Here is a 25,899-nt window from a genome sequence, read left to right as displayed (position 1 = left end):
GATGACTATCAGCTACATCCCACACTGTCATTTTAGTTGCTGCTTTTCATGTCTGTAAATCACCTAAATGGAGATGGTCGTTTCTGGCCTTTAGCTTAACAGGGATGTCCGACTGACAGCCCTGAGTTTGCTAAATGCTGAGGAAATGATAATCCTCAAATCTGGCCTGTATGGAAAGTCTTTTGACTTGGATGTGTGTCTATAAATACCAATCTGCAATGATGAACAAAGAGAGGGTTTTTCAGGTGCATGTTCATCATCTCTCTTCACTTCTGCCCAGGTCCAGCCATTTTAAAAGTAGTGAATATAATGAGACTGAGTTCAGGAGCTGTTCAGCAGCTGCTAAACCAGCCCTGTCATCAGCTCTTTCCTTGCAAATCTCCACTTCACTGATAGACAAGAGTCTGGGTAAATCCCCAGTGTAACTGCACAGCAGCAACACAGGTCTAATTACTGACTAGTCCCTATAGTTTCTACCCAAGGAAGAACACTGGCTTTGTCAACCAGCTCTGCTCCTGCCACCTGTAGCTATCTGGCCACAACTAAAAGGAGTTGTTTCATCACCACTGCAATCCTGTTAAATCCATATGTATGAGAAATCAGGGCTGTGTGAAACAGCATCGTTACGTTTCGACTTCTGTTTCACCATTTCAAAGGGACAGTGCCAACAGCACCAGCATCAACCTTCCCCAGTGCTGGGCGTGGGCTGCACCCAGCGCCGGACCCAGGCAGCAGCCTCCTCCCATCCCGCACGCAGATCCGGGGGCCCGTACCCCCAGGAGGGCTGCGGGGCTGTGTGGGACTCCTCCCGGGGGTGCAGGCCCCCGGATCTGAGCACTGGATGAGAGGAGGCTGCCGCTGCTGCTTGGGACCAGCGGCAGCAGCAACTTTCCCTGGCGCTGGGTGTGGGCTATGCCCAGTGCCAGTCCCAGGCGGTGGCAGCCTCCTCTCATCCGGCACGCAGATCTGGGGGCTCACACCCCGGGGAAGTCCGGCACAGCCGGCAGCCCTCCCAGAGGTGCAGGCCCCTGGATCTGCACATCAGATGAGAGGAGGCTGCCTCCTGAGATCAACAGTGAAGCCAAGTAAGCCCAGCCTCAAAACTCAAAGTGTTTCGAAACTTCAGAAACATTTCAAGTGCCCTTGTTTTGTTTCAAAGCCTTTTGTTCAGTTTTGATTTAGCTGTTTTGAGCTCGAAACTTGTTGAAACAGCTTTGAAATAAAACACCCAGGAAAATTTTGCGCAGCCCTATTAGAAATTATTTCAGGCCAGTTCAGTGCAGCCCCCTAGACTGAAATTATTTCTCACCAGTTGCATACTCAAGATTCCCTTTCGTTCCCTCCTTTTCCAGATGTCTTGACACCATCAGACACCATCAACCTCAATTTCCTCAATTTCCTCCAACAGGACTGTCCGATAGGTGCATCTTCAGTTCCTACTACAAGAATTAAAGAGTGGATGCACACATGGCCCATTGGGGCTCAGCCCTGTTTCCTGGTTCCACTATAAGACCCCTGTCCTCTAGTTTGGAAGTTATCTTTGCGGTTATCAACATCAGAGTGAGGATTTTCTGCCACATCTTCAATTTTTAGCTATGCACTCTGCCTGTCAGAGCTTGGTTTTAGCTTGGGCTGATCATCTTCGAGATGACCAGTCTTGAAAGTCTCTGAATGTGCAAAGCACCTAGCATACCATTGGTTTCACTGTAAACAATAATTAATAATACTTGTTATTATTTCTGGAGTTGGCTCCTGGGAAATTGAAGTGTTATGGATTAAGACCTCAAATATGTACTTGTAATAACTCTTCCCTGAGGAAATTAACAGTCATGCATCTTCAAAGGGTGTCATGTTTCCATTCACTTCAACTGAGGTTAGGAAGGGTGATTTTATGCTTGGGGCATATGTTAAGGAGTTAGAAATCGGATTCCATTCCTGATAATGTCATCGGCTTATATGCCTTAAACTGAATCAGCTAACTTCTGAAAGCCTCAGTTTCTTCACCTGTCCTATAGAGATGATAACACTTCCCTGCCTTGTAGCCTATGTTCACTGTGCCAGATCCCCAGCTGGTATAAATCAGCACAGTGCTATGGACTTTACTGGAGGTACACTACGTTACACTCAGTGGGCATGTCTACACATGCATTTTATGCTGGCCTAAATTTACTGTGCAGTAAGTGGGAATAGGCTGGTGTCTACACATGTAGGTGACCTGGGACTAAATTTAGTCCCAGGTCAGAGAAGCCTGCCATGTGCCCCTGTGGCCACCGGGGGAGCTCCAGCCACATGGCTGCCAGCCCTTGGGACTATAGTCCCAAATTGGAGCCAGAGGCAGCTGCCAGCACTTGGGACTAACTTTAGTCCCAAGTTGAAACGAGGAGAGACAGCCAGCCAGAAGTCCTGGGGCTGGGCTCAGGGGCTAGGGGCAGACATTACACATAAACTGGTTTAAGTAATCAGAAACTGGTTTAAACCTGTAACAGAACAGGCATTCAGTGCACATAAACCAGTTTCAAAATGGCCAAAATCGGTTTGAGATAAATCTGGCTGAATGTAGTATCAAGACTTAACTAATTTGGCTCAAACCAGTTTATGCAATGTCTGTCCCAGACCCCTTCCTGGTTTAACTTAAAAGAGAGTCCTCCACAGTGTCCAAGCGTGCTCTCTGGGCTGAGCTCTCTGCTCAAGCCCAGCAGGGCTGGCCCCACCCCTTGGCTCCCCAGCCAGAGCAGGGACAGGGAGAAACAGGCAGGGGAGAGGGTCTGGCCAGAATGGGGTTTAATTCCCCCCTCCTTGTCCTACTAGCGGGGACCTGAGCCAGGTTTGCCGGGCGCTTCCCCCCTCATTTAGTGCAGTGGGGGGCCAGCATGGCACCTGAGGCAGAGGGGGCAGGGAGGGGGCTTATTTTCCCCTCTACCCCCACTACCCCTGGGGGACCACAGCTAAGTCTGCCCACCCTGACCACTGCTGCCAAGCGGCGGAAAAAGCCCCCTGCTGTCCCCTCCACCAGTCACCAGAGGAAAGAGGAACACCCCCTGTCCCTGCCCCCGCCCTCCCAAGAGTCCTTGCCAGCTGGCATCTGGCCCCACCAGGGGCTGCCCGGGGACCTGGCTTCCCAGACTAGCTTGGTGGTGCCGACAGGCTCCAAGCCCGGCAGCCACCCGTGCCCATTGCCCTATGCACTGGGGCTGCACCTGCACAAGCAGCAGTGGGCTGGCCAGGGTGGAGGGCTGTTCTGCCACTATGCCACTTTGGGTGGGGGGATGGGAAGCTTCTGCCCTGCACGTGGAGCCGGCTCCAGCTCCTGGACACCCTGGAAGGCAGAAGCCCTGCATAGAAGGCTTCAGTCCAGGGGCTGCAGCTGGAGCTCCATGCATGGGGCAGAAGCCGCTGGGCTGAAGCTCCACCCCCTCCACCCCCTGGAGCAGTTCAGGAGTGGCAGGAATGAGAGGGGGAGTAACCACTGCAGGCAAGAGGAGCAGGCTTCCCAAGAGAGCAGACTTCAGCCCAGTTCAGGTTGAAGCCGCTGGCCTGAAGGAAGCTCCCCCATCCCCAAGCAGTGCCGCACGGTGTGGCAGGAACCACATCTGGAGGCGAGAAAAACAGCTCTGCCAGGCCAAGCCAGGAAGCCTGCTCTCCAGGCAGTCCCCACCTGGTGAGGCCAGATGCCAGCCAGCAGGGTCCCTTCGGGTGGGGCAGGGATGAGGGTTATTCCCCTCCCTCCAGCGCCTGGTGGAGGGGACAGCAAGGGGCTTATTCTGCCGCAGGAAGTGAGCATGGTGGTGATGCCGCAAGAAGTGAGCATGGTGGTGACGGCAGGCAGATTCAGCTGCGGTCTGCTGGGGGCAGTGGAAATAGAGGGGAGACTAACCCCCCCCTCTGCCCACCTCTGCCTCAGGGGCCACGGCAGCATCCTGATGCAGCAGCAAGGGGGGAGTCCCTGGCAGGCCCGGCTCAGGTCCCTGCCAGTGGGACAGGGAGGGGGAATTAAACACCTCTCTGGCCAGTTCAGCCCAGCCTGGCCATGTCCTCCCACCCAGCAAAGCTCCCCTGCAGCTGAGGGCACTCTCTAGCACGCTCCAGCCCCTGGCCTGAGCAACTGCAGGCATGTGTCCTCATTTTCCCAGTCCAGCGGGGATGTCTGTACTGTTACAAACTGGTTCAACCTAGGCAGGTTAGATTAATCTGGAAAGCAGTGGTGTCACGTTCAGGGTGCACGGGGGTGCACGTGCACCTGAGAGCACTGGTGCACCCCTTGACAGGCAATGGTGCCCCCCTGCGAGCACCAGCCAGGCAGTACTGTACTGTAAGTGCTTCAGTCAGAATAAACTGGAATCTGAACTGCAACGTGTGTCCTGTGATGCACTACGACTGGAGCCCTTCACTCCGTTTCATTAAAAATGGAGTTTCCTTACAACCAACCCCACTGCAAGCACGTTTCTCTATGTTCCTGTAACACCCAATTTCAAATATGGGCAGCCCTGGTGTCACTATGTCCCGATTTATCCCTCTGGGAAATCATTTTCTCACTGTCCCGAGGACTTTCTTTGAAATACAGCTGAAAAAAATCTGGGGGTGGTGGCCAACGATCCTGTCACATCTACACTCGACTGTTTTGATTCCATAGCTGCAGGATTTTCAGACTGTGCCACTTCTCATAGGATTCAGTTACTGCAAAACATTTCTGCTCCATTTCTTACCGCTTCACATTTTTTCTCTGCCTATCAGTCCCACTTCTGAGTCTCTTCACTGGCTTTCTGTAAAATTCCTGTATCGATTTCAAGGCTCTTTTACTCACTTACAAAACCCTTTAATAGAGTGGCCTATCCAGTCTTGCTGACATTCAGCTCCAGCTTTAAGTTCTTAGTCAAGGGCTGTGCTTTTAAAGTGACTGCATGGTAGGTCTGAAGCTGCCAATTATCTAGTTAGTCCCAAACATCAATCTGAAAGTATTGGATCCAGATACTTTAGTAACTAGTCTCCACTTGTGTGAAATCAGCTTCTGGCTGAGATCCAAGGAGCTGAATCTGTTTTGGTCTTTAAATCTAAACTAAAGAAACACATGTCTAGCACTGTTTTTAATTAGCTTTTAAAACTCCAATGAGTCCATGAACTATTGTTTAGGATTCTGCATCGTATGAATGCACACTGCATTGTGCTGTGCTATGGGAGAACAGAATGTGTCTAATCAAACATAGGCTAGATGGATGCATAATATTAACAGGCGCTTCCCAACCCTAATCTCTATGAGTCTATGATGAGTATTATTTAAAAGCCCCCTCAGCATGTGATATCTGTTTCCCCATTTTTACCAATTATCCACAAGTATAAATAGAGTGCTTTGTTCTATCAGCTTTTTTTTTGAAAAGAGACTTGCATCAGGCTAGGTTTATGGCAGCCCAGACTTCCCAGGCAGCAAAACCACGCAGAGATAAGGGGGCAGCAGTGCTCTGGGGCCACCCCACAGGTTCAGTCCTGTGAACTGAATTCTGAGACCCTTTCTCTGAAAGGACCATATATTTTTTCAGTCACTCAGACTCTCCTAGGAGGCCCCAGCCCCTTGCAGGACTTGGTCCTCTAAAGATACCAGTCCCTTGACCTAGCAACCAGTACTACTGATTACTGCTGGCCTACCAACCAATACAGGAAGAGGTCTGAGGGGTGGGGAGAATCACAATCCACAAACAGTGCAAACTCCTGGGGGCTTTCAATTTGCCTAAGTAATAAGTCAGTGTTACAGGATGGATTTTGCACCATGCTACAGCCAATGGCAAGATTTCCATTGACTTCAACAGGTTCAAGACATGCTCCACAGAGCTCATAAAGTCTAATTCTATTGTAGTGAAATATTAATTCCATTCTAATGTAATGATCCAACCTTGTGGCAAATATCCGCTTCCTAAACCATCTAGGGTGAAAGCAGAACACACATAAACCATGCAGTTAGCTCCATAAAACACAAACTGACCCTTACAGGACCAAAACTGGAAGTCCTGATTCAACTGGGTTTTGCCTGACATGGGGCTGTACTGCAAGTCTTCATCCTTCGCGTACGCTCTGGCGACTGACTTTTGCCACTGTCAAGGGCAGAATAACAACATGAGTGATGTCTTCAGGATATTGTAAGTCACTGCTCCAGAACCCCCAGCAAAGAGCAAAAGCACTTACCGCTCAAACTTTGTTTATAGAGAAACATTTTTTGTCCTCAAAAGTTTAAGCAGAAATAAATCACAACTACTCTGAAATGCTTTGTACTGCAAAGCACTGGCAGAAAACATGAGGGAAATTATACCCATCACTCAAAATCAAGTGCATGTAGAAAAACAGAATATATTAGCCAGTGAGACAGGATACAGTACAGGTGGAAATTTAATGACCTTTATCCGCTTTTGAAATCTCACATTTGAATCTCTTCCCTTTTATAAACCTAATAATTTGGAATTTTTCACTGCTGTCTTTCGATCCACAACAGTAACACACAATTTATTGTGGACAATTTCTCGGTAGTTAACATATTCCGTTTGGCTCTATGAACATCACTTTGAATGATGGGCATAATTTTTCTGTGGTTGTGCAGCAATGGTTCACAGCATGAAGGACGTGGGAGTGCTTTTTGTTTTCTGAAACTAATCTATCAGGTTTTCTTTTAGGGGTTTGGTACAACACTCTTTTCTTTCTGATTGCAGTCTTGACTGATGACACATAGTACCTAGTAATCACCAGTGCAGCAAGGGCCACATCCTTCCAAATGGAAAACTTGTAAGTTATTGGAAATGGAAAGTACTGATAATTTTCTTCTAATTTGGTAATAAATGCATTTTTCTTCAGGGGTCGTTTTTGCCTCACTTAAGGAGGTAGATACATGGATGCATGCACAAGTGTTTTACAAGCCCATGTACAGAGGGCAGATGGTTGTTTGCCAGTGTTTTGCGAGCTAGGATTGGCAGATCTGGGATGGAGGGGCCCAGGGTTCGAATAGCAGGGTCCCATAAGGTAGGGATAAAGTACAGCAGCAGATTCAAGTGGGAAGCAGAGAAATGAAAGCGCAGGAATGCCGAATGTCAGGGTATCGAGGGAGATGCTGCATGGAGAAGTCATATGCAAAAGGACTAAACAAGACCATTTAAGCCATCCTGTTTTTTCAGAGCAATCTTGCAGGACTTTAGCCTGGCCTGTACCCAGTGCTACTAGCTCCTCACTAAGTTTTGAAAAAGAGCAAACCAAGTAGTGGGTCAACTGAGCCACCTGACCCCTGTTGTCTTTCCTGCCTAGTGCAGGGGGCCTGAACCCGATGATCTTGCGAGTCCCTTCCAGCCCCTGACATCTATGAACCTAAGTAGTGATGTCTGCAGTAAAAGCCCTGGGGAGGCTTGTTGGTTGTACATGCTCCTTTTGTATCAGCTGGCACCCAAACTGTTAATGACCTTAGCTGTCCGTTTCAGCTTCACTTCTGTCTTCACTGCTCCAGCCAGTGCCCTTCATATCCGATTGCATTATGTCACATTGTTCTAGTTTACTCCAAGTGAGAGGAAGAGGCAATATTCAATGGCAGAGGTAAGAAATGTGGCAGTGCTTAAATGTGTATCTGTGAGCAATGATACTATCTGTCTGTGAGAAAAACAGAGACTTAATTTGTTCATTTGGGAGCCTATCTGGTATCCTTTAATCTACTCTTGCTCCTTCTCAAAATGTTGGATACTAGGGGTTCAGCGAACAATAGAAATTAAAGTGGGAACAAGCAGCATATTTGTCTTGCCCTTCTCAGCAATCAAAAGACAATGGCATTAATTTGTCATGACCACACTGGTTTGGGAAAACTGACAAAAACGCTGGATTCAATTTACAACCCTCTCAATGAAGTCTCGGTTTTTTTGGCTGAGCAAATACCTCCTTTCTTTTTTGGATGGATTTTTTTCCCTCTGTCTTTCTTACAGCACAGAAAGCTTAGTAACTAAACCTGCACTGCAGCCCTTCTGGTGGGTGGCAGGGCTGGCCTCATCCACAGGTAAAGAATGAAGCCGCATGGAGCCCCGTGGTCAAGGCCCATTTTATCTCCAGTCCCAGCATCAAAGAGGAGAAAAAAATTCTGCTACATGCAACAGGTTTCCTCCCAGCCCTCCCCCAGGTCCTTTGGCATTGAGAGGAACCCCTCCCCACATTCTCTATTTGGGGCTTTTGTGAGCCCTGTGCTGTCTGGGCGACTCAGCCATCATACTCAGGGCTAGGTGGGAGGATTTAGCTTAAGATCAGGCTGGGAGTGCAGGCAAAGATGTCTTGAGTTTTAATTAAAGTCATACGAATTCCCAAGGAGTAAGGGAAAAGGATGCTAACAGACCCAGTGGGTGCCAGGTACTCTTGACAGCTGAACCCTGCGACTGCTGTCTCTATGCCAAGGCTGTCCAAGGGATTTGTGCTCTCCATTCCATGCATGGGCAAGCCAGGGAAGGTGCTGTGCAGTGCATCCACCATACCGGAGGGAGTGCAAGGCTTTTCCAGCTCACTCCTGAGCTGTTCTCCAGGGAAGGACAATTCTCACCTTTGCAATACTTGAAAGAACTAAAAAACTGCAGCACAACAGAGACTCAGGCCCAGCACGTGTGAAAAACCCAGACAGGCCTCTATAACATGCACTGCTAAAAATGACTATGCTCCCTGGCAATGGCCTGCATCACAGATGTTTACAAACAGCTCAGTACTTTTCCATGCTAAGAAGCTTGTTTTTCCAGTTGCCTTATGTTGGGCTTTTAATGTGTATGGTTAATCCCTTGTCACATAGTCTTTCATAATAAACATCACCCCCTGACCTAGCTAATAACTGTGTAGCCTCCTGCCTTTGATTCTTTATCTCCTGCTTATGTTGTCATAAGGAATGCAGATGGCAGCTCAGCCTCCAACCTGTTCACAGACAAGAAGGAACACCGCTTTGAAAGAGACACTGGAAAGTAATTTGGGATTATCCAGGTATGTGAAATCACTGGTTTCCACTAAACTATCCTACAGAAGTGGTTCCCCACAAAGTTGTGGGGGACAAAGCGTGAGATGGAGTGCAAACATTTCACAGTTCAGAGCTGGCAGGAGTGAAGGTTTTGGTTCAGATCATTTTAACGGTGACAAATCCGGATCTGGGTTCAGATCTGGAAATAGCTACACTTGTCTTCTAACATCCTGACGTGTTCAGGTGCAGGATTTTGCAGGACCAAGACTTGGCTCCTCATGCTATCAGCATACCTCTCTCAGGCTGTTCCTCCCTCGGAAGCCTCCATCATATATAATACAGTCTTAAAGAAAACTGCACCTCTGTACACTGCACAAGATGGATGTGGGTGGGTGTGTTTCCAAACCCATCGCAAAGACAGGACACATTTTGGAACCAGATGATGGCTCATGCTAAAAACCTAGAAGCAATCAAGGAACAATTACTCAGGAGACAGACCACCAGAAATGCTACCCTGAACTGTGATCATGTTGCATCTACCAAGCTACCCAGGTTAACACTGGGTCAGTCTTTGAGGAATGCCCACACTGTAGGAATCGGTGCCGGTGATTCACTCTGCCCTGAATCCCTATAGAAGAGTGCTCCAAAAGGGCATGGACTGGGCTACTGGACATGCAGGATTTGAGATGAAGCACTGAGTACTTTAGCACTCCTGGTTGTTAAATTTACCATGACACTTGTCACTCCCTTCTCATCAGTGCAGAGGCAGAAAAGGATCTTGTCATTACTGATGCCAAAATGAACATGGGCCAACAGTGTTGGGATGTGGTCAGGAAGGCCAACCGCGCCTTGTCATGCATCCACAGATGCATCTCAAGCAGGTCCGACGAGGTGATCCCCCACCTCTATGCGGCACTGGTCAGGCCGCAGCTGGAGTACTGCGTCCAATTCTGGGCGCCGCACTGCAGGAGGGATGTGGACAGCATGGAGAGGGTCCAGAAGAGGCCACTCGCATGATCGGGGACAGCAGGGCAGGCCCTACGAGGAGAGGCTATGGGACCTGAACCTATTCAGCCTCCACAAGAGAAGGCTGAGGGGGGATCTTGTGGCCTTTTATAAGCTAGTCAGGGGGGACCAGCAGGCATTCAGGGAGTCCCTGTTCCCCTGAGCACCGCCAGGAGTGACTAGAAATAACAGTCACAAGCTGGCTGAGTGTAGATTCAGGCTAGACATCAAGAGGCGCGACTTCACGGTCAGGGCGGCTAGTATCTGGAATCAACTTCCAAGAGAAGTGGTGCTGGCTCCTACCCTGGGAAGACTAGACAAACACCTTGCTGGGGTCGTTTGACCCCAGTACTCTTTCCTGCCATGACAGGGGGTCAGACTTGATGATCTGCTCAGGTTCCTTCTAACCCTACTAACTATAAAACTATGAAACTTTTTCTAAAAGCTGGGAGGTTAAATATGAATGTCCTAGCTATATTCCAACTTGGGTAATTACATTTTGCCTCCCAAAAATCCCCCTGTAATTTCAGTTTTGCTATGACACTCTTTTTCACTTTCTGTCTTAATAGGTGTCTATCACTGCTGTGCACTGTTAAACTGTGGCTCCATTTCTTTGCTCCATTCCTGAGCTAACTCTATTCCACTGGTTGGAGAACAGGTCCCCCCCGTGTATAGCAGTTCATAAAGCAGAAGGAGTCACCCTGACTTGGATACAATGCGAGACGCAAACTTTCCTGAAGTTAAGTGGCCCCAGATCTCAGGTTGGTTCTACTCACTATAGGAGTATTATATATACAGCAAAAGCTGTGTTAACCAGCACTTCATTAGCTGGAAAACTCTATTAACCAGCATCCGAGGGACGTGGCAAAAGCGAAACCAGAAGCACCACTTCTGGGTTTCGCTGCCACCGCAAGCAGAGTTCTTGCCACTTCTTCGGCCCACAGCAAAGCAGCCTAAGTGGGGCAAAGCAGCCTGCACAGGGACCCCCTCCCTGTCCCCCGGCACACTGATGCCAGGGAATGCACCAGATGGCGCACTTCTGATTAACTGGCATATTTGTTTAACTGGCATCCCCCATGACTGGGGGATGCCAGATAACAGAGCTTTTACTCTGTGTGTGTGTGTGTGTGTGTGTATTTTATTTATACTTTGAATTTGTATACAATATTATACGCACACATATAAGCATATAGATATATAATTATAGTATATGTATAATATATAATATTGCATACATAGTGTATTATATATATAATTATATTTATATTATAAGAATGGGTATATTCTACCTGTTATATTTGGGTCTGGATCTGAACTTCCTCAAAGATGAGAAGTGTTTGAACCTGACTCATCTTCAAAGAATTTGTAAACAGATGAATGCTGTTTTCTAGCTGGCTTCTAGAAACTTTCAGTTCAGTTCATCTTATACTGGTACTCAGTACCAGTGAGTGTGTCTTTCCTGTAAATCCAAAAGGAGGATGCTTGACAGGGGTCACTTTTCAAGGGAACTGCATTGGCAGAGCCCTGGCCTGTGGCACAGAAACTAGGCAGCTTTCCCACCTGGTGATGTCATTCCAAAAGGCCCAGGTAGTTCCCCTTTGCTTTGTGATGAATGAGGCATATCACCAATCAGGCAGCTGGTTCTAGTAGGTTTACAGATATTAGACTTTCTGGAAATCAAATATCCAAGCATATCTAATTTCATGTCTTTCAAAATGTATAACACACAGGCATAGGCATAGGCCAGGCCCAGGAGAAGCCATTACCCCACAGAAAGCAGTCACCATACCCAAGAAGAAAATGCTGAGAATTCCTTCCTTTTTTTAATGGTTCAGCTAACAGAAGGAACTGGGTCACTCATCTCAGTGGGCCTGTATAAAATAAACCTTACATGACCAGGCTTAACACCTGCCCTTCCCCTTGTTCTGATGTTTAAATCTAGGTTTATCTGTTATCTGGAAAGTCGCCACCAACTTCAGCTGCTACAGTGGGTATTGGAGAGAAAATGTCTGTTGGATTGCCACGGCCAAAACCAATGAAGCTTTAGAGATTTGTCAGCATGCAGAATTTCAGATTTACCTGTTTAATGAAAGGGAACTGCATCTAATTTGGGTAGCGAACACAGCACACCAAGACCCACCCCCAAATCTCTTCTCAGTTTGATGCAAACTGGAGCTGTTAAGGAGTTCATGCACACACTTGGCCAAATTCAGTGGAAATGAGTAGGTTTTGGGGCTTCAAACCACAGGGAGGGAAGCGAGATGGAGTCCCTAGCACAATGGTTCTCTTTAGACTCCAGGCACCCCTCCAAGACTTTTGTGAATTGAGTGACACACCATTTCAAAAACAAATGTATTTATTACAGTGCTTACCTCACCACAGAGGGGCCTCACAGTGGTGGCAGGGGAGCAGCCAGGGCAGGACAAACCTGAGCCTGTGCTGATCTCCTCACACCTTGCTGCATCCTTCAAAGGATCTGGAAGCACCACATGGTGCCCTTGGACCCTGATGAGCATCAATGCCCTAGCACGTGCTAGGGGGAAGCTGGAATAAAATGTCAGTCACACCAACACAGACCTCTTCCACATCTATCTAGACTCAACTCTGGATCAGTGACCAAAGGAAAAGTGAGTGATATTACTCTCAAGCTCAGTTCAGACTGCAAATGAAATAACAATGACCATCTTTAAATGCTGCTGCTATCACACAGCAGATGCTTAGTATAGTGTTTCCATGCCTATAGGAATTATTTCTGACAACCAATGTAGGCACAACATGATGCAGACTCGTTCCCCACAACATGGTATCATAACACAATCACAGCATGGTTCTCAGGAAAAAAGCAATTCCTCTCCGATTTGCTCAAAAGAAACCATGCTACAAATCTGGAAGCAGCAAGTGTAGCAGCTACCACAATTTCATCTGTAATTTGGGCAGTGCCTTTTACCCCCTGCTAGTAGATAAAGGGAAAGGCACTGAGAAAGATATCCTCCTAAAAGACAAGTGCCCCCATGAATGGAAACAATAAAACCCTGTGTCCCTCTCTACATTAAGTACCACTTCAACTGTATTATCTTCTATTTAACAGTTCCTTCTGCGTGCTACTCATGCAGAAGGGACACTCCATATGAAACTAAGGGTACTTTCTTCTGACCTCATGCCCATACCCTATGTGACCAATTAATTCAACTCTTCATAATGCCAGAAGTCAAAATCTACAATCTAAGAGGCAGCTAATTACATGATGGAAGAATATAACTTGGGAAAGATGTTTCTTTCTGTAGGGTTTAAGACAACTGGTAATCCTAAGCAAGCAGACAAACAGAGATACTGTAACAGAACCTGCCACCACTCATGCTAAAATCAAAGAGAATCCTTCCCTGTAACTCTGGCTCATAATGTACTAGAGACTTTCAAGCAGTTAACACATTATGAACACCCATTTCCCTGGCTGAAACAGGAAAGTCCCTATGGAAGGTAATATACACAGCCCTATCCTGCTTCTTCTCCAGACAGATCCCCCCACCTCCATCCTAGCTGCCTCACGACAATCCATTCCCCACCTTGTAACTCCATGCTGTTGTGCACAATTCTCAGCAGATATAGGGAGGAAGGGTCCCATGGAGTGGACAGCCAGAGGCCCACGGTAACATGGCAGCAGACTGTGCCTCTACTGCTAAGGGCATGTTGACACGTAGGAGGCTTCTAAGAGGGGTCCTCTGCCTACAGGCAGCTTTAGATATCCCAATTTCCTGAACAGGTGCTGAAATTGTAGAAATGGGAGCTCCTTAGAAACAAAAATGCTACCCACCTCTGAGGGCTTTTTCTCCTTCTGTCTTGACCAGTTGGATTTTGTATTTGGAAGTTTGGAGCATCTTGACACTGACGTTGCATGACCTTTTAATGAGACAAAAGATACCAGTTACATACGGAAGAGATTAATCACAGTTCTAGCAGTACCCATCTCAAGCCCTGTCTCTACCAGAGTGTTCCTGGGACCTGCGAGGGCATGGTGCCAGAGTGGGGTCCTGAAGATGGGGCAGCATGAGGAGGCTCCCACTACTACTGTGCTACTCATATCTAGTCTGTAGATAAGAACTATCCTGATTCTAGGGCTGTCAAGTGCTCAGAATATAAACCACAGAAAGACCAAAACTACAATACAGCAAAGGCTAGAAGAGCAAGAACCTACAAGTGCTCCACAATTAACTCCTCTGTTCCATTATTTGGTATTCCTGTAGCCAACAGGTTTACACTAATGCAGAAGTGAATCTGGGTCTATGAAGACAGGTAATAAAATACATATATGGCAATTCACAACGGCAGACTCAAAGAGCTTTACAAAGTGGGGAAATATGATTCTTAACCCCCTGGCACAGGTTCATTTAAAGGCGCCATGGGATCTGATCCTCAGCTGCACCTCCTGCCTTGCCACAGATGCCTATCCAAATCATGCCCCATCTATTTGACAGTGAAGGGGGAACCTGGGATCATAACCCCAGCTCTTCCATACTGTTATGCAGTCCAACAGCCTCCAGATGTATATAATGAGAATTACACACACTATGTTGAGTGAACAGACTCTGTGGGCTTCTATACACATGCAGGGAGCCCGCTCTTACATGCTGTAATTCCAGCGCATTGGAGCAGATTTGATTAATCATGGAAGCATGGAAATGAAAGCATTCCAGCAGCCTCCAGCGTATCAGCATCCCTGCACGGAAAAATGGTGGCAAAGCACTTTCAAGCTCATTCAATGAGCTTTAGTTCAAAGCACCCCACCACCACTTCTCAGCGCAGGGATGCTGATACACATGATGCTCAGAGGCACTCTTAATTAGCACAGCTCTCAGAGCTGCGCTAATTAAAGCACCCCCTATGTCTCCAGAGCACGTGTATAAATGCCCTATACTCCCATCACGCTGCAGCAGTAAATATGCCTTTGCCTTAGGACTCACGATCACTTTACCTTGGGATCATTATTAATGCGCTCTCATTATTCTGAGTCATGTGTATCACCAAGCAAATAACGACGACAGAAGCAGCAATGACAACAAGGATGAAATGATGGATGTTTTACTACTGAAATGTGATGGAAGAATAAAGTCTATTCACCCAACATAATGTTTTACTATTATATGAATGTTTCAATAATTATTACTTAAGAGTGTGTAATAAATAATAATAGCATAATTATTGAAGCGCTACTATAATGATAAAAATGGAAACTCCACCTTGTAATACAACAGTGCCCCTCCACATACTTCTATGTATAGATATTTTATATCTGGGTCAGACATAAAAGTAATTTATGTTGACTAAGAATTACATACACTGATAACTTAAGCCAATTCAGGCTTAGATTTTATCCCCTGATGGATGAATGGGCAGATGCAAGGAGGCCTCTACCTGGTGCATAAACAAAACCAAAACACAAAAGAAGCTGGCAGAAGCATAGCTCATACAACACAAAGGCTTCACACATGTGTACAGGTGTAGGGCCAGATTCTCAGCAGGTGTAAATCAGCCATTTGAGTCCCTCCATGTAAGTTGGTGAAATCAAGGGAGACGTGTGAGGTTGCCCAGCTGAGAATGTAGCTCTCAGTTCAAAAGTCAGGGTCATTTGTATTCTGGAGAGTCTAGGGTTCCATCAAAGCGTACAAGAACAACAGGAGCTTAAGACCCTGATGTGCTAAATAATTCAGGGAATATCTGTACTAAGTCTCCAAAGAATAATATGTCATTTGTTAAAAATGTAATAAAATACAAAAAATGTCGATAATGAGCTTCCATCCTTGGCACCAGTGTGAACTCTCCCTCTCCATCTCTGTCTCGGAGAATCCATTTCCCACATGCTGCTTTATAGCAGTTGAGATGCCTGTCCCCAAGGTGTTCTTGGGGGGTGACCCTGGTTTTGGAATCTGGTCCCTCAGGCAGCTGGATGCATCTCAGATTTGGGTTCTTTTTCAGGTGCAGAGAAAAAGAGATGTAAAAGCTCCTTGTGGATACGTTAGTTGTTGCACCTATTTTACTGGCAGTAGAACCAGAACTAAGTTAGTTTCTGCCAGCTGCTGGCCAAAGATGCTTGTCTTGATTGCTGCAGCATAAGGGCAGATGCCATGATAGTGAGTTCAATATAAAGGGAACTCAGTTTAGATAATACAAATATATAAATGGAGCATGGGGACAAAGTACACTGCACACGGCCTCATCCTGCAGCCATTACCACTCAAATAGCCTTTACCCAATGAGTAAAGGGGACAGAAACTGGCCTCTCACTTTCACTGTGAGATCAGATCAATAATTCCCACCCCTAAGCCAGCTACAATACAGCCTTAAAACCATGTGAACCAAGATAATACACAGCTACCATCTCGTTCTGGCAAAGGCGTAAAACAGGTCTCCATGTTGTTTACAGTTAGGCTGCGAGAGAGCATTTGTCATCAGCTAAGTATCACCTGCAGCATACATACCAAAGTCCAATAGAGATAAAGCTATGTTGTTTAATACTGTGATTAAAGATGCCCTAAGCCCAAATTGCACAGAAGGTAGTCAATGGTGCTTGTACCAAGACTCTTAGGCTTTGGGCCCCAGAGGGCTGGGAAGGGTAGTGCTTAACCTCCACATGTAGGGACAGCCCAGAGATAATGACTTTTATAGGTCATTTTACAAAGAAATGGGCCTGGAGCCTGAAGCACTCGAAATGGGCCCAACCGAAGACCTAGAGGGTTCCAGACCTGTGCTGGAACGTAACCAAGATACAGCAGGTGCTGGATTAGACCAAACCGAGGGGCAGGCATCGCACGGTGGGCAGCACTGCAAGCTTCAGTTAAGCTGTCCTGTCCCGAACCTTAGGAGGAAAACAGTTTCCTGGGGCAGAAGCAGCAAATGTGACACCCAGTGCTGGTACAGGCACCTGTCTCCCAGGCACAGGACTGGGACCACTTAGGTAGTGTCATGTAAATCACTGGAGATCCTTTAGACAGTCACTGTCACAGATGACACGGACTCTGCCTACAGCTGTGGGAACTGCAGAACCTGCTGTAATCCAGCAGGAAAAATATCCCATCGAGCCATCCCTTTCCTGACACCTGAGACCCTCCAAGTCTTGGGCAATCTAACAGCCTGTTTCTGCAAGTATGCAGCACCCCAGGCTCAGAGAAGCCCGTGTATACTTACTGGTCCTTGGGGTCACTAATCCTGTATCTTAAACCACGAGTGACCAGGAGAAGACTAAACAGATTGGCTGAGGGATCACATTAGAGTCTACGGAGTAACGAGTGTTAAAGGCACGATTCCTTTTAAGTTCCTCTGCTGTGAAAACATGGCAGCAAACGGGAGTGGAAGGTTCTCTGCAACTGATAGGGCTATGTCTTAATGCCCTGATTCAGCAAAGCACTTAGCATGATCATATAATTAGGTTTATGCCTCAGTGCTTTGCTGAACACGGATGAAGTCAAACATACACCCAAAATTAAGCATGTGCTTATTGGCATGGCTAAATAGGGGCCTAAATGCTGTTTTACTCACACAAGTCTAGCTCAAGTTCTGGAATGAGGTTCCATACTCACACCGACTCCAAGGGGTATCTGACACTTAATTTCTCTGTTAAAACTTTACTTCCCACCAGTAGTACTCCATCTAAAGCTAAAGTCCCTCCCCACCCCAGAATGTATTAAACCTGTGAAGATGGTCTGCAGTCTCCTGTCTAAAAAGCGCTTTGTTTCATCTGAGGTTCTGCAGTTTGTGCTGCTTTGTAGCTCTTCCTCACCCAAACTGCTCACAGGAGGAGGACACTCATCAGATAAGAGACGCCCAGAACCAGGCACTTAAATTGATATCAAGTTGTTGTACATCAGTAATGCATTTTTGAAAAACTGATCCCAGTGTACAATTTATTGTTCCGAGACTACCCCGTAAATGCAGCTTTCCTGTCTCTTTGCAAAGTAATTATTCAAATGTTCTCCCTGCTGGAGGTGAATCGCTTAGTTATCTTGTTCAAAGCCTTGAATTAAAGGTCTTACTGTCAGTGGTGTCTGAGTTATCACTGCTGATCGAGTACTTTCGCCGTTTTTCTTCCATCTGTAACAAAAGAAATTGAACATTACGCTTACTGTTCAGGAAACTCATTATAGTACCTAATCACCGATATCTCTGAATATCCACACATCACATTAACCTAACCACACCAGCAAATACATACCTTAATGACAGAGAAGTACTGGGGGCCTTAATGAATATAGGAGAATAGCACTGAAACCCTGCTTTATGAAACTTTAAGGGAGATGATATTTCTGTCCCAACTCTCCCTGCTGCTAGAATGGAGAAGGATTGTTTTCTTGTCTCAGCTTTGCATGGCGATTTCCCTATTCAAAGCTGGCTACTAAATGCTCGTGGCCACACTAGAAAGAACCCAGGGCCAAGTCAGAGTTGAAAGAAGTCAGTGGGAGCAGCAAGTCCTTGACTTGCCTGAAAAATCAGCCGCTGGGCATCTAACACTGGATGCTCAGTAACTGAATCACCCAAAGTAGCACCACAGCTACTGTTTAGAAAACATCAGTTCCTAATCTTGACCTGCCACAGGTTCCTCATGTGTGAAATGCTGCTAACAAAGAGCTACCTCCATGGAAAGCTAAGCATAAAAAGTGCTACGGAGGGGCTGAATCGTATCAGCTCCCCCAAAACATTAAAGTTCAGATGCATAAAACAACCTATGCTTTTTAAATTTATCGTGGAAATCTTCCCAGCAACTGCTGAATTATTTCCTAAGAAACCAGGAGTGCTTAGATTGCATTTATGCTATTTCTGACTAAAATCATAAATGGAAAAGGGAATAAAACATTTGGATACATTTCGTGTGTGTGGTTTCAACTCAGCAGCTATTAGCAGCAAACCAAACCTGACTGCAAGCCATAGTAAGCCATTTCCCCCTGAAGAATATGAGAATTCCCACAAATATCTGAGCATATAAAATCCTAGCAATGCCTCTATTTCTCAATACATGTGCTATGTTTTATCACACCATTATAAAGGATAATACTACAAAGTAACATAAACATTTTAACTATCCCTGTTGCGGTAAAGCATTGCCCTGTCAAAACATGATTAAAGCTGTTCCTAGAGAATATGGCAATATCAATACTGTTCTCCAGTGATTCAAGGGGAAACAAATGTTATTAAACCAGCCTTGTACTTAGTAGCCATTAGATTTTGCCTGGGGGAAAAGAGACAGAAGACAGATTTAACACAGTTTACCTGTCTTTACCTGTTTTAAACTGGCTCCTACTGGGTCTAACTGGAAAATGTGATTCGGAAACAACGACGGAGCTGCTGCTCTCCTGTTTGGGCTACTAGTCAGAGGGATAAAAGAGTGCCAATGGGAAGAACGAGAAAGCGACAGAAACCAAAACAGTCTAGTAGATGCCCACGGGAGTTTCTATTACATGCCAAAGCACGCACCGGCTGCCCATGGCTCTCCTAGAAGACAAGATGGTACCACTGACACTTTAGGCATTCCCCAGAATCAGAGGGGGTGCTACGTGGGCAAAGGCCCAGGTCTGGGAGTTTAGTGACTGGCGCTAACTTTGAGGTCTTCCGCACTTGAGAAAAGCTCCACTGATTTTACCCAGATTGACTGTGGCCTGGTTTACTAACAAGATGTCTCGCACAGCCATTGACTTGTCACTGAATCTTTCTCTAAAGAAAAAAATGGAATTGAATACTTCCCTGCCAGGAGTTGGTAGGCTAACATTAATTGCAAGCCACCTCAGGACCTTTGGAAAGACACCTTTATAGAAGGGCAAAGAGTAATCTGATAAAGCTAGAAATGAGGTCATCCCATCCCACACACCTCTCCCACCAAAGTCCATGTGAACTCCTAGTGCAGAATCACTGCAAAGTCTGTATATATAATAATGCATTTATATTGTATCTTTCATTCAAAGTGCTATAAAATCCTGGCTCCATTTAAGTCAATTGTTTTGACACTGATTTCAGTGGAGCCAGGCTACACCGAGCCAAATTCTATTCTACTTACTCCAGTACAAACCTGGATTGATCCGCTAACTTGAGCTAGATGGGGTGAGATATACATCGAGCACCACTGAAACAACAGCCAAATGAGGCACCATTCACTGCACGAGCGAGAGGAGGAGAAGTTTTGCCAAGGGAACTAGGACCAAGCACAGCCCTTCAGGAAAACACTCTTAACTTGCAGACAAAGCTGGAAGCAGCTTTTTGAACCTTGTATCTGAAAGATCCCCCAAACTGCAAACAGATTGGTACTCCACTTGCTTGCCCCGAAAGAATAAACAGCTGAGTCGACTCTAGCAGCATCTGAACATGTGGTTCCAGGGAGTCTAAGCATCCCCAACCTGCTGATTAGCTCACTGAGCCATCGCTCAGGCGCACGCCAGCGCAGTGCTGGGAGCTACATTCCCTACATTCCTAACGCTGCTTTACGTGTTAGTTATGTCATCATCTCCAGCAGAGAAAACACAGCCGTAAGGGTCTTGCCAGGTCTGCAAAAGAGGAAGTTTTCAGAGGCAATGTTGTTTGAAAGCATATTACTGGGTAATTTTTTTAAGTCCACACGTGTATTCTACCCTTTCGGAGGAATCTTGATTTATGTTTTAATTTCATTTGGCCATTTCCTGACCTATTCCCCATAGCAGGCCATTATTAAAGTCATAAACGAACACCAAAAAAAATTGCAATTCTTTTAAATGGCCACTGTCAGGTCACACAAGGCCCAAAATCTATGGTTTACAGAACCAAAAACCCAGAGAAGCATCTATGCATGTCAGCTTACAAAATCCAGTAGAAACAGAAGCCCGTTTCTTTTACAAACATTCACTGAAGTGGCCGCAACTCAAACTTTGCAGCAATGCTCTACGGCCTGGAAAACTGAAAGTAAAATTGATTGGAAATAGACGAGAAGCAAGTGTCACGTGTCTGGTGTTGTCTCTGTTCAGACTGGGAAATAAGCAGAAATGTGAAACAACTGAACATGGCAGTCCTCCAAGAAATTCAAATGACCAGGTCTCAGGTACGTAAGCCATGGGGGTCATGGCAATGGATGGTAAGACTGTCTTGCTTGTACCAAGTAGTGAGAAATGCCTCTCCAAGTCCTGAATGCCCACATTGTACCACCCAGATCCCAGGTCCCTGCATGGATGGGAGGGTGAGAAAGCTCAGGCTAAACACCCTCTACAGTCTACACCCACATCTGTATGTGGGTGAGGATGCACACTAGATAGGGCCTTAAATAATAGTTATTCAGGGTGTTTCCAAGGAAGGAAATGGGGAATTATATTAGGAACCATGGCTCTGCCTTCCCTATGAGGTGGAGACTAGAGGCTTCCCAGAGTGGATAAGGAGACCTTTGGAGGATCAGTGCTCAGTGGGCTATCTCCAAGATACAGTCTCTTCCTGGTATTCCTTGTAGGAAAGGGAAGCTATCCCTTGTGCACTCAGTCAAGCCCAAAGGCTGGACAGACTGAGCCCTAAATCAGGCTGAGGGGAATTCAACAGAGAGATACTTTGGCATAATTCTTCACCCTGCCTGAAAGGAGTCCTTAACACTGCATGGGCCCTGGGAAATCCACTGGCACCTCCTATATTTGGCCTCCAACATGGCTGCATAACATCCTCTAGCGCAGATGCTAGAATGAAGCACTCTGGGGTATGGTAGGTGAGCCAGGAAATCCTGGAGGACTTTGCATACTGGTATATCTGGGACCACTGCTTCTCAAAACCTGAGCGACAAGGCATGCAACACCGAAATCAGCCTGAACTCCACTTTGGTTTCAGCATGGCAGTTCATACTGAAGCAAAGACCCAAAGCTTCACGCTGTCCCAATACAAAACTCAATTACTTTTTTTAAAAAGGGCATTTGAACTAAGCACTTCTTTTCAACACAAGACAGTTTCTGTGGTATTTTCTGCAGCACGGTACAGAAATTCTGCAGATGCTAAATCCATTTTGGCTGCAAAGGTCTCTCCCAGAGAGGCACTTTTTTAACATGAAAGGCAGAATAATCCAGGAAACCGCGTTTGCAAATTCCTAAAATCACTCTAACCATCTAACTGGAACCTCTACCTTCATCACCTGTAATTAATCTAAAGGCCTTCTCAGGAGAGAAAACTGCAGAAAAAATATGTGATCATCAAATAATCCTTGTACTTTTTTGCATACCTATCCAGAAAGCATCCCTTATGCTCACAGTTCCCTCTTGCTGATGATTTTTTGCTTTGCAGCGGTGGAGAAAAATATACTGATGTTCCGTGCTCTCTTCCTAAATTGTCTTGAGCTGTAAGAAACCACTTCCCTGTTTGTTCTTCCAACAGAGCAACAGAAACACAAATAGAAAGCAGCGCCCCTGGTGGCACTTTAGAACATTTCTTTCCAAGTGTCTTATAATAACCCATCTCTTCAGATAGATGTGTATGTAATTGATATATAGATATCTATATAGATAGATATATACACCTATATATAGAGATATATACCTACAGATAGGTGTGTGTATATATATATATAGATAGATAGATATAGATATCTATATCTCTAGAGATATACTTATATATAGATATTTTTTGTTGTGTTTTCTTTTTGTGCTGTAATTAAAATGCAATCAAAACAAGAACACATGCCTGGCTGTATTCTTTCCATATTTGTGAATTAGAAGACTGAAGCATCTAAGTTTCTCGTTTTGCATTAACTATTTATCTGCCTTTTATTAGAGCCAAAACCCACATGACATGATCAGTCTGACCAGGCAAAATTCCTTTAGACTCCAGCAGGGTTTTGGATTAAAGTAATGAAGGGGGTTGTCATGAAGAAAGAGTAACAGAGATCAGGCCTAGTTTGGACTTGGTACATTCAAATAATCTCACAAGAGCAAAAGAACAAGCCTTCCAGTTTAAAGAGGTCTCTTTACTTTGCTAAAGAAGCCACGGGCCAAATTCTGTATGCCTCCTCTTGGAGACACAAGCCTAGAGCAGCAAGGGCACTCAGGGGCACTCCGGGGCAGTTTCTTGAGTTTTAGGTCCTTGAGGAGGAGGCTGACTGGGGAGACCGCTCCTTATGAGACCGAAGTTTTCAGAGAGGGATTGAAGCAGGGAAGCAACAGCTTCCTCTCTAGGAAGGATTTATTTTCCCCTGGGAAAACTGTTGAGAACAGCGTCAAGCAGGAGTCAGAAAGGCAAAAGGCATCTGTCTCATTATGGACAGAAAGAGGGGCGCAGGGCTAGGAGAAAAGGGCATACCTGGCCCATTAACCTGGGTGCTGATCGGGTCAGGGGGCCACAGAGGGAGAGCGCCAGCATCTAGGGCATCTGGGTGTAGGGAGGCCTGCTTCGGTGGGAGGGAGAGGAAAGCTAAAAGCCCAGCCAGCTGGGAATCAGCTCACATTTGAGAATCCCTGCAGCTCTTTGAAATGCTGCTGTGGTTCATTACACATTTTTAAGAGAGGATTTGTCCCACATGTGCTGCTTTCTGGTCTAGTCTTGCTGTGGCTAAAACACTTTGCAATGTTAATTAGGAAAAATACTGCCCTCTGGGTCCTTCCTGCACAGCATCGCTCCACCCCTCCCACCCCAGCCCTGCATCTCAAGTGCAGGCTCTGGCTTGGCCAGTGCAGCCCAAACAGGACTGGGGGCTGGCCTGGGACAAGGGAGCTAGCTAGCTGCTGGCTGGCTCTCCAGGACAGGCTCCAAGCACCAACTGGTTTTTAAAGCTGCCCTTCTTTGGGGCTGAATGCACCATCTGGATCAGCCTGGAGGGAAGTGTCAGCCAGGCCCCCTTGCACCAAGACAGCCCAGCTAGTCCACTCATTTTTGTGTGGGCTCCTGTCAGCTCCAACGTGCTCGAGTCAAAGGCATCTGAAGTACCTCTGCAGAAAGACAAGCGCTCTCGTTCTCCTCCGCAGTAACCCAGCTCTGTGCCTTGGTTCCCAGGGCAAATTTTCATCTCATTTAAATTCAAAACAAAACAAGCCCCTGCCCACTCCCTGCGCTTTGCAAATTTTTTTTTCCATATCTACAAGGGGACTTTTCCCATTATTACTCATATTTATGACTTGTCTTTCTTTTCCTGACTCCTTTGATATTCACCCGCTAATTATCCTGTTCTCTCTTCAGCATGTCCAGGCTCGTCAGGGACAACCAGAGAGGTTGGTTACTCCAAGCTGCCAGGGTGTCACAGAGCAGAGAGGGGTGAGGGAAGATGGGAACGTGGCACGGTGTGCACAGAATGAATGGCCCCATCCTGCAGGTTGCTGAGCTCCCTTGACTCCCAATGCCATCAGTGGGTGTCACTGCCACTGGGAGCCTTTCGGGAAACCTGCGAACCCCCAATTGAACTACCAAGCACTGTGCGTGGAGGGTGGGCCACAGGACAACTGGCTTTCAGAGCCCGGCAGTCACTAGTAAATTAAATTCATTTCCCCTCCCTGCCTCCAACTTCTAATTCACCTGCGCCTCCCATCCTGCGGTTACAGCCTTGATTTCCAGCAACACACCTGAACTCGCCGATAGAGAAATACATCTAACCTTTCTGCAAGCTATTTTTACTTCCCTCTCAAGTTTATTTTTGGCCAATAAATGCTTAAAGGTCAAATGCAGTTCGTCAAGACCCGGGCTCCTTACCCCCAGAGGGAAAGGCTGAGCAAAACACTACTTTTTTTTTTTCTCCTGGAGCCAGATCCTCTCTTACAAAGAGCTCAGTGGAAGCTGGGGGGGGAGGGGGCAGCGATATCTAGATTTAAAACTGCAATTGCATTATTTTTTAATAATAGCTGATAAGTGGAGAAAACCATCCGATTTAGGGCTGGCAGAGAGTCCTCCAGCTGGTCTAAGGCTTGCGCTGGCTGCCTGAAAGCTCCCTGGGACTTTCAACCCCACCTCAGCAGCACAACTCAGTCCTCTCCACCTGCAGCAGAAGTTTCCAAACTTCCCACTCCCAAAGCACCTTGTCAAGAGAGATGCTGACAGGTGGGCTCAGCATCGTTTGGAAAAGGAATCTGCTCCCAATGCAATGCAAGCCCACGTCCTGAAAGGGCTATCGCATCTGCTACCGCTGCTCCAGCAGGGTCAATGCAAGCAGGGCGACTGCCCACGGGTGAAACCATCCCCCAGCCCTGCGAGAAGGGAAGGCGGCTGCAGGCAAAAGCAAGGCCGGGAGCCCGGGGAGCGAAACCTTGCAGATGTGATCGCGGGTGCATGTTGCTTCCCCCTAGAGGGAGGGAGAGAAGGAGCGGGGAGCCGCAGCATGGCAGGGAGCGGAGCGGTGGGGAAGGGGGCAGCCGGGGGGCGAGGGTGGGAGCCCCGCGGCCGGGCTGGGCCGGCGGCTCGCCGCCGTGTGCGGGAATGCGCGGCCGGGGAGCCGAGGTAAACAGGCGCCACGCCTCCTGCCGCCCGCCCCGGTACATTTCCACTCCCGCATCCCCCAAAAGAAAAAGCAACTGCGTGGTGCGGCGGCCCCTCGCCTCCCTCCCTCCCCCCCGCCTGCCGCAGTCATCAATTCGGGCGCCGACCCTGCAAAAGTTGGTGCCCCACCTGCGCCCCCGGCCCGGCCCGGCCCGGCCCGCGCCGCCCTCACCTCGGCTCCTCTCCTGGCTGCGCGCCCCGGGGGAGCGGGGGGATGCTCCGGGAATCCGAGCCGTCATGCAACCCCCCGGCCCGGCTCAATCCGGTCTCATGGCCGGAGGCGAGGATGCTCCCCCCGCCGCGCCTAGGGGCGGCTGCAAAGTAACTCCATGGCCGCGGAGCCCCCGAGGCTGCTTCCAGCGGAGATGGCCGCTGCGGGCCCTGCCCGCCTCTTTCTGTTTCTTTTTGAACCCGCGCTTCCTCCGCTCAGCGGCGGGGGGCGGGCAGGGGCGCCGCTCCGGGCATCTTCCCCCCTCCAAAAACGCAGCTCCCCGCCGCCTTCAGCGCCGCGCGCCGGCCCCGGCTCC

At 47.2% G+C, this 25,899-nt stretch overlaps 1 protein-coding gene across 5 annotated transcripts in view; it reads right to left on the bottom strand.

The window, feature by feature from the left end:
* Positions 1 to 25,899, bottom strand: part of JADE2 (jade family PHD finger 2) — a 145,518-nt gene that overhangs the window by 118,706 nt on the left and 913 nt on the right. For 4 of the 5 annotated variants that reach the window (XM_019535093.1, XM_019535088.1, XM_019535091.1 and 1 more), the window contains exons 2-3: positions 17,968 to 18,025; positions 13,755 to 13,840 (exon numbers count right to left, since the gene is read on the bottom strand). In XM_019535093.1, the coding sequence (XP_019390638.1) occupies positions 13,755 to 13,840; positions 17,968 to 18,025 (144 nt within the window). Of the gene's footprint in view, positions 1 to 13,754; positions 13,841 to 17,967; positions 18,026 to 25,544; positions 25,894 to 25,899 lie in introns of those variants that run through there. The other variant, XM_019535090.1, reaches the window with a different exon arrangement.

The sequence above is a fragment of the Crocodylus porosus genome, unplaced genomic scaffold, assembly GCF_001723895.1.
Source record: "Crocodylus porosus isolate Cpor-Errol unplaced genomic scaffold, CroPor_comp1, whole genome shotgun sequence".
NCBI classification, from domain to species: Eukaryota; Metazoa; Chordata; order Crocodylia; family Crocodylidae; genus Crocodylus; species Crocodylus porosus.
Note: the sequence above shows the minus strand (reverse complement) of the source record. Positions and strands in the feature narration are given on the sequence as shown.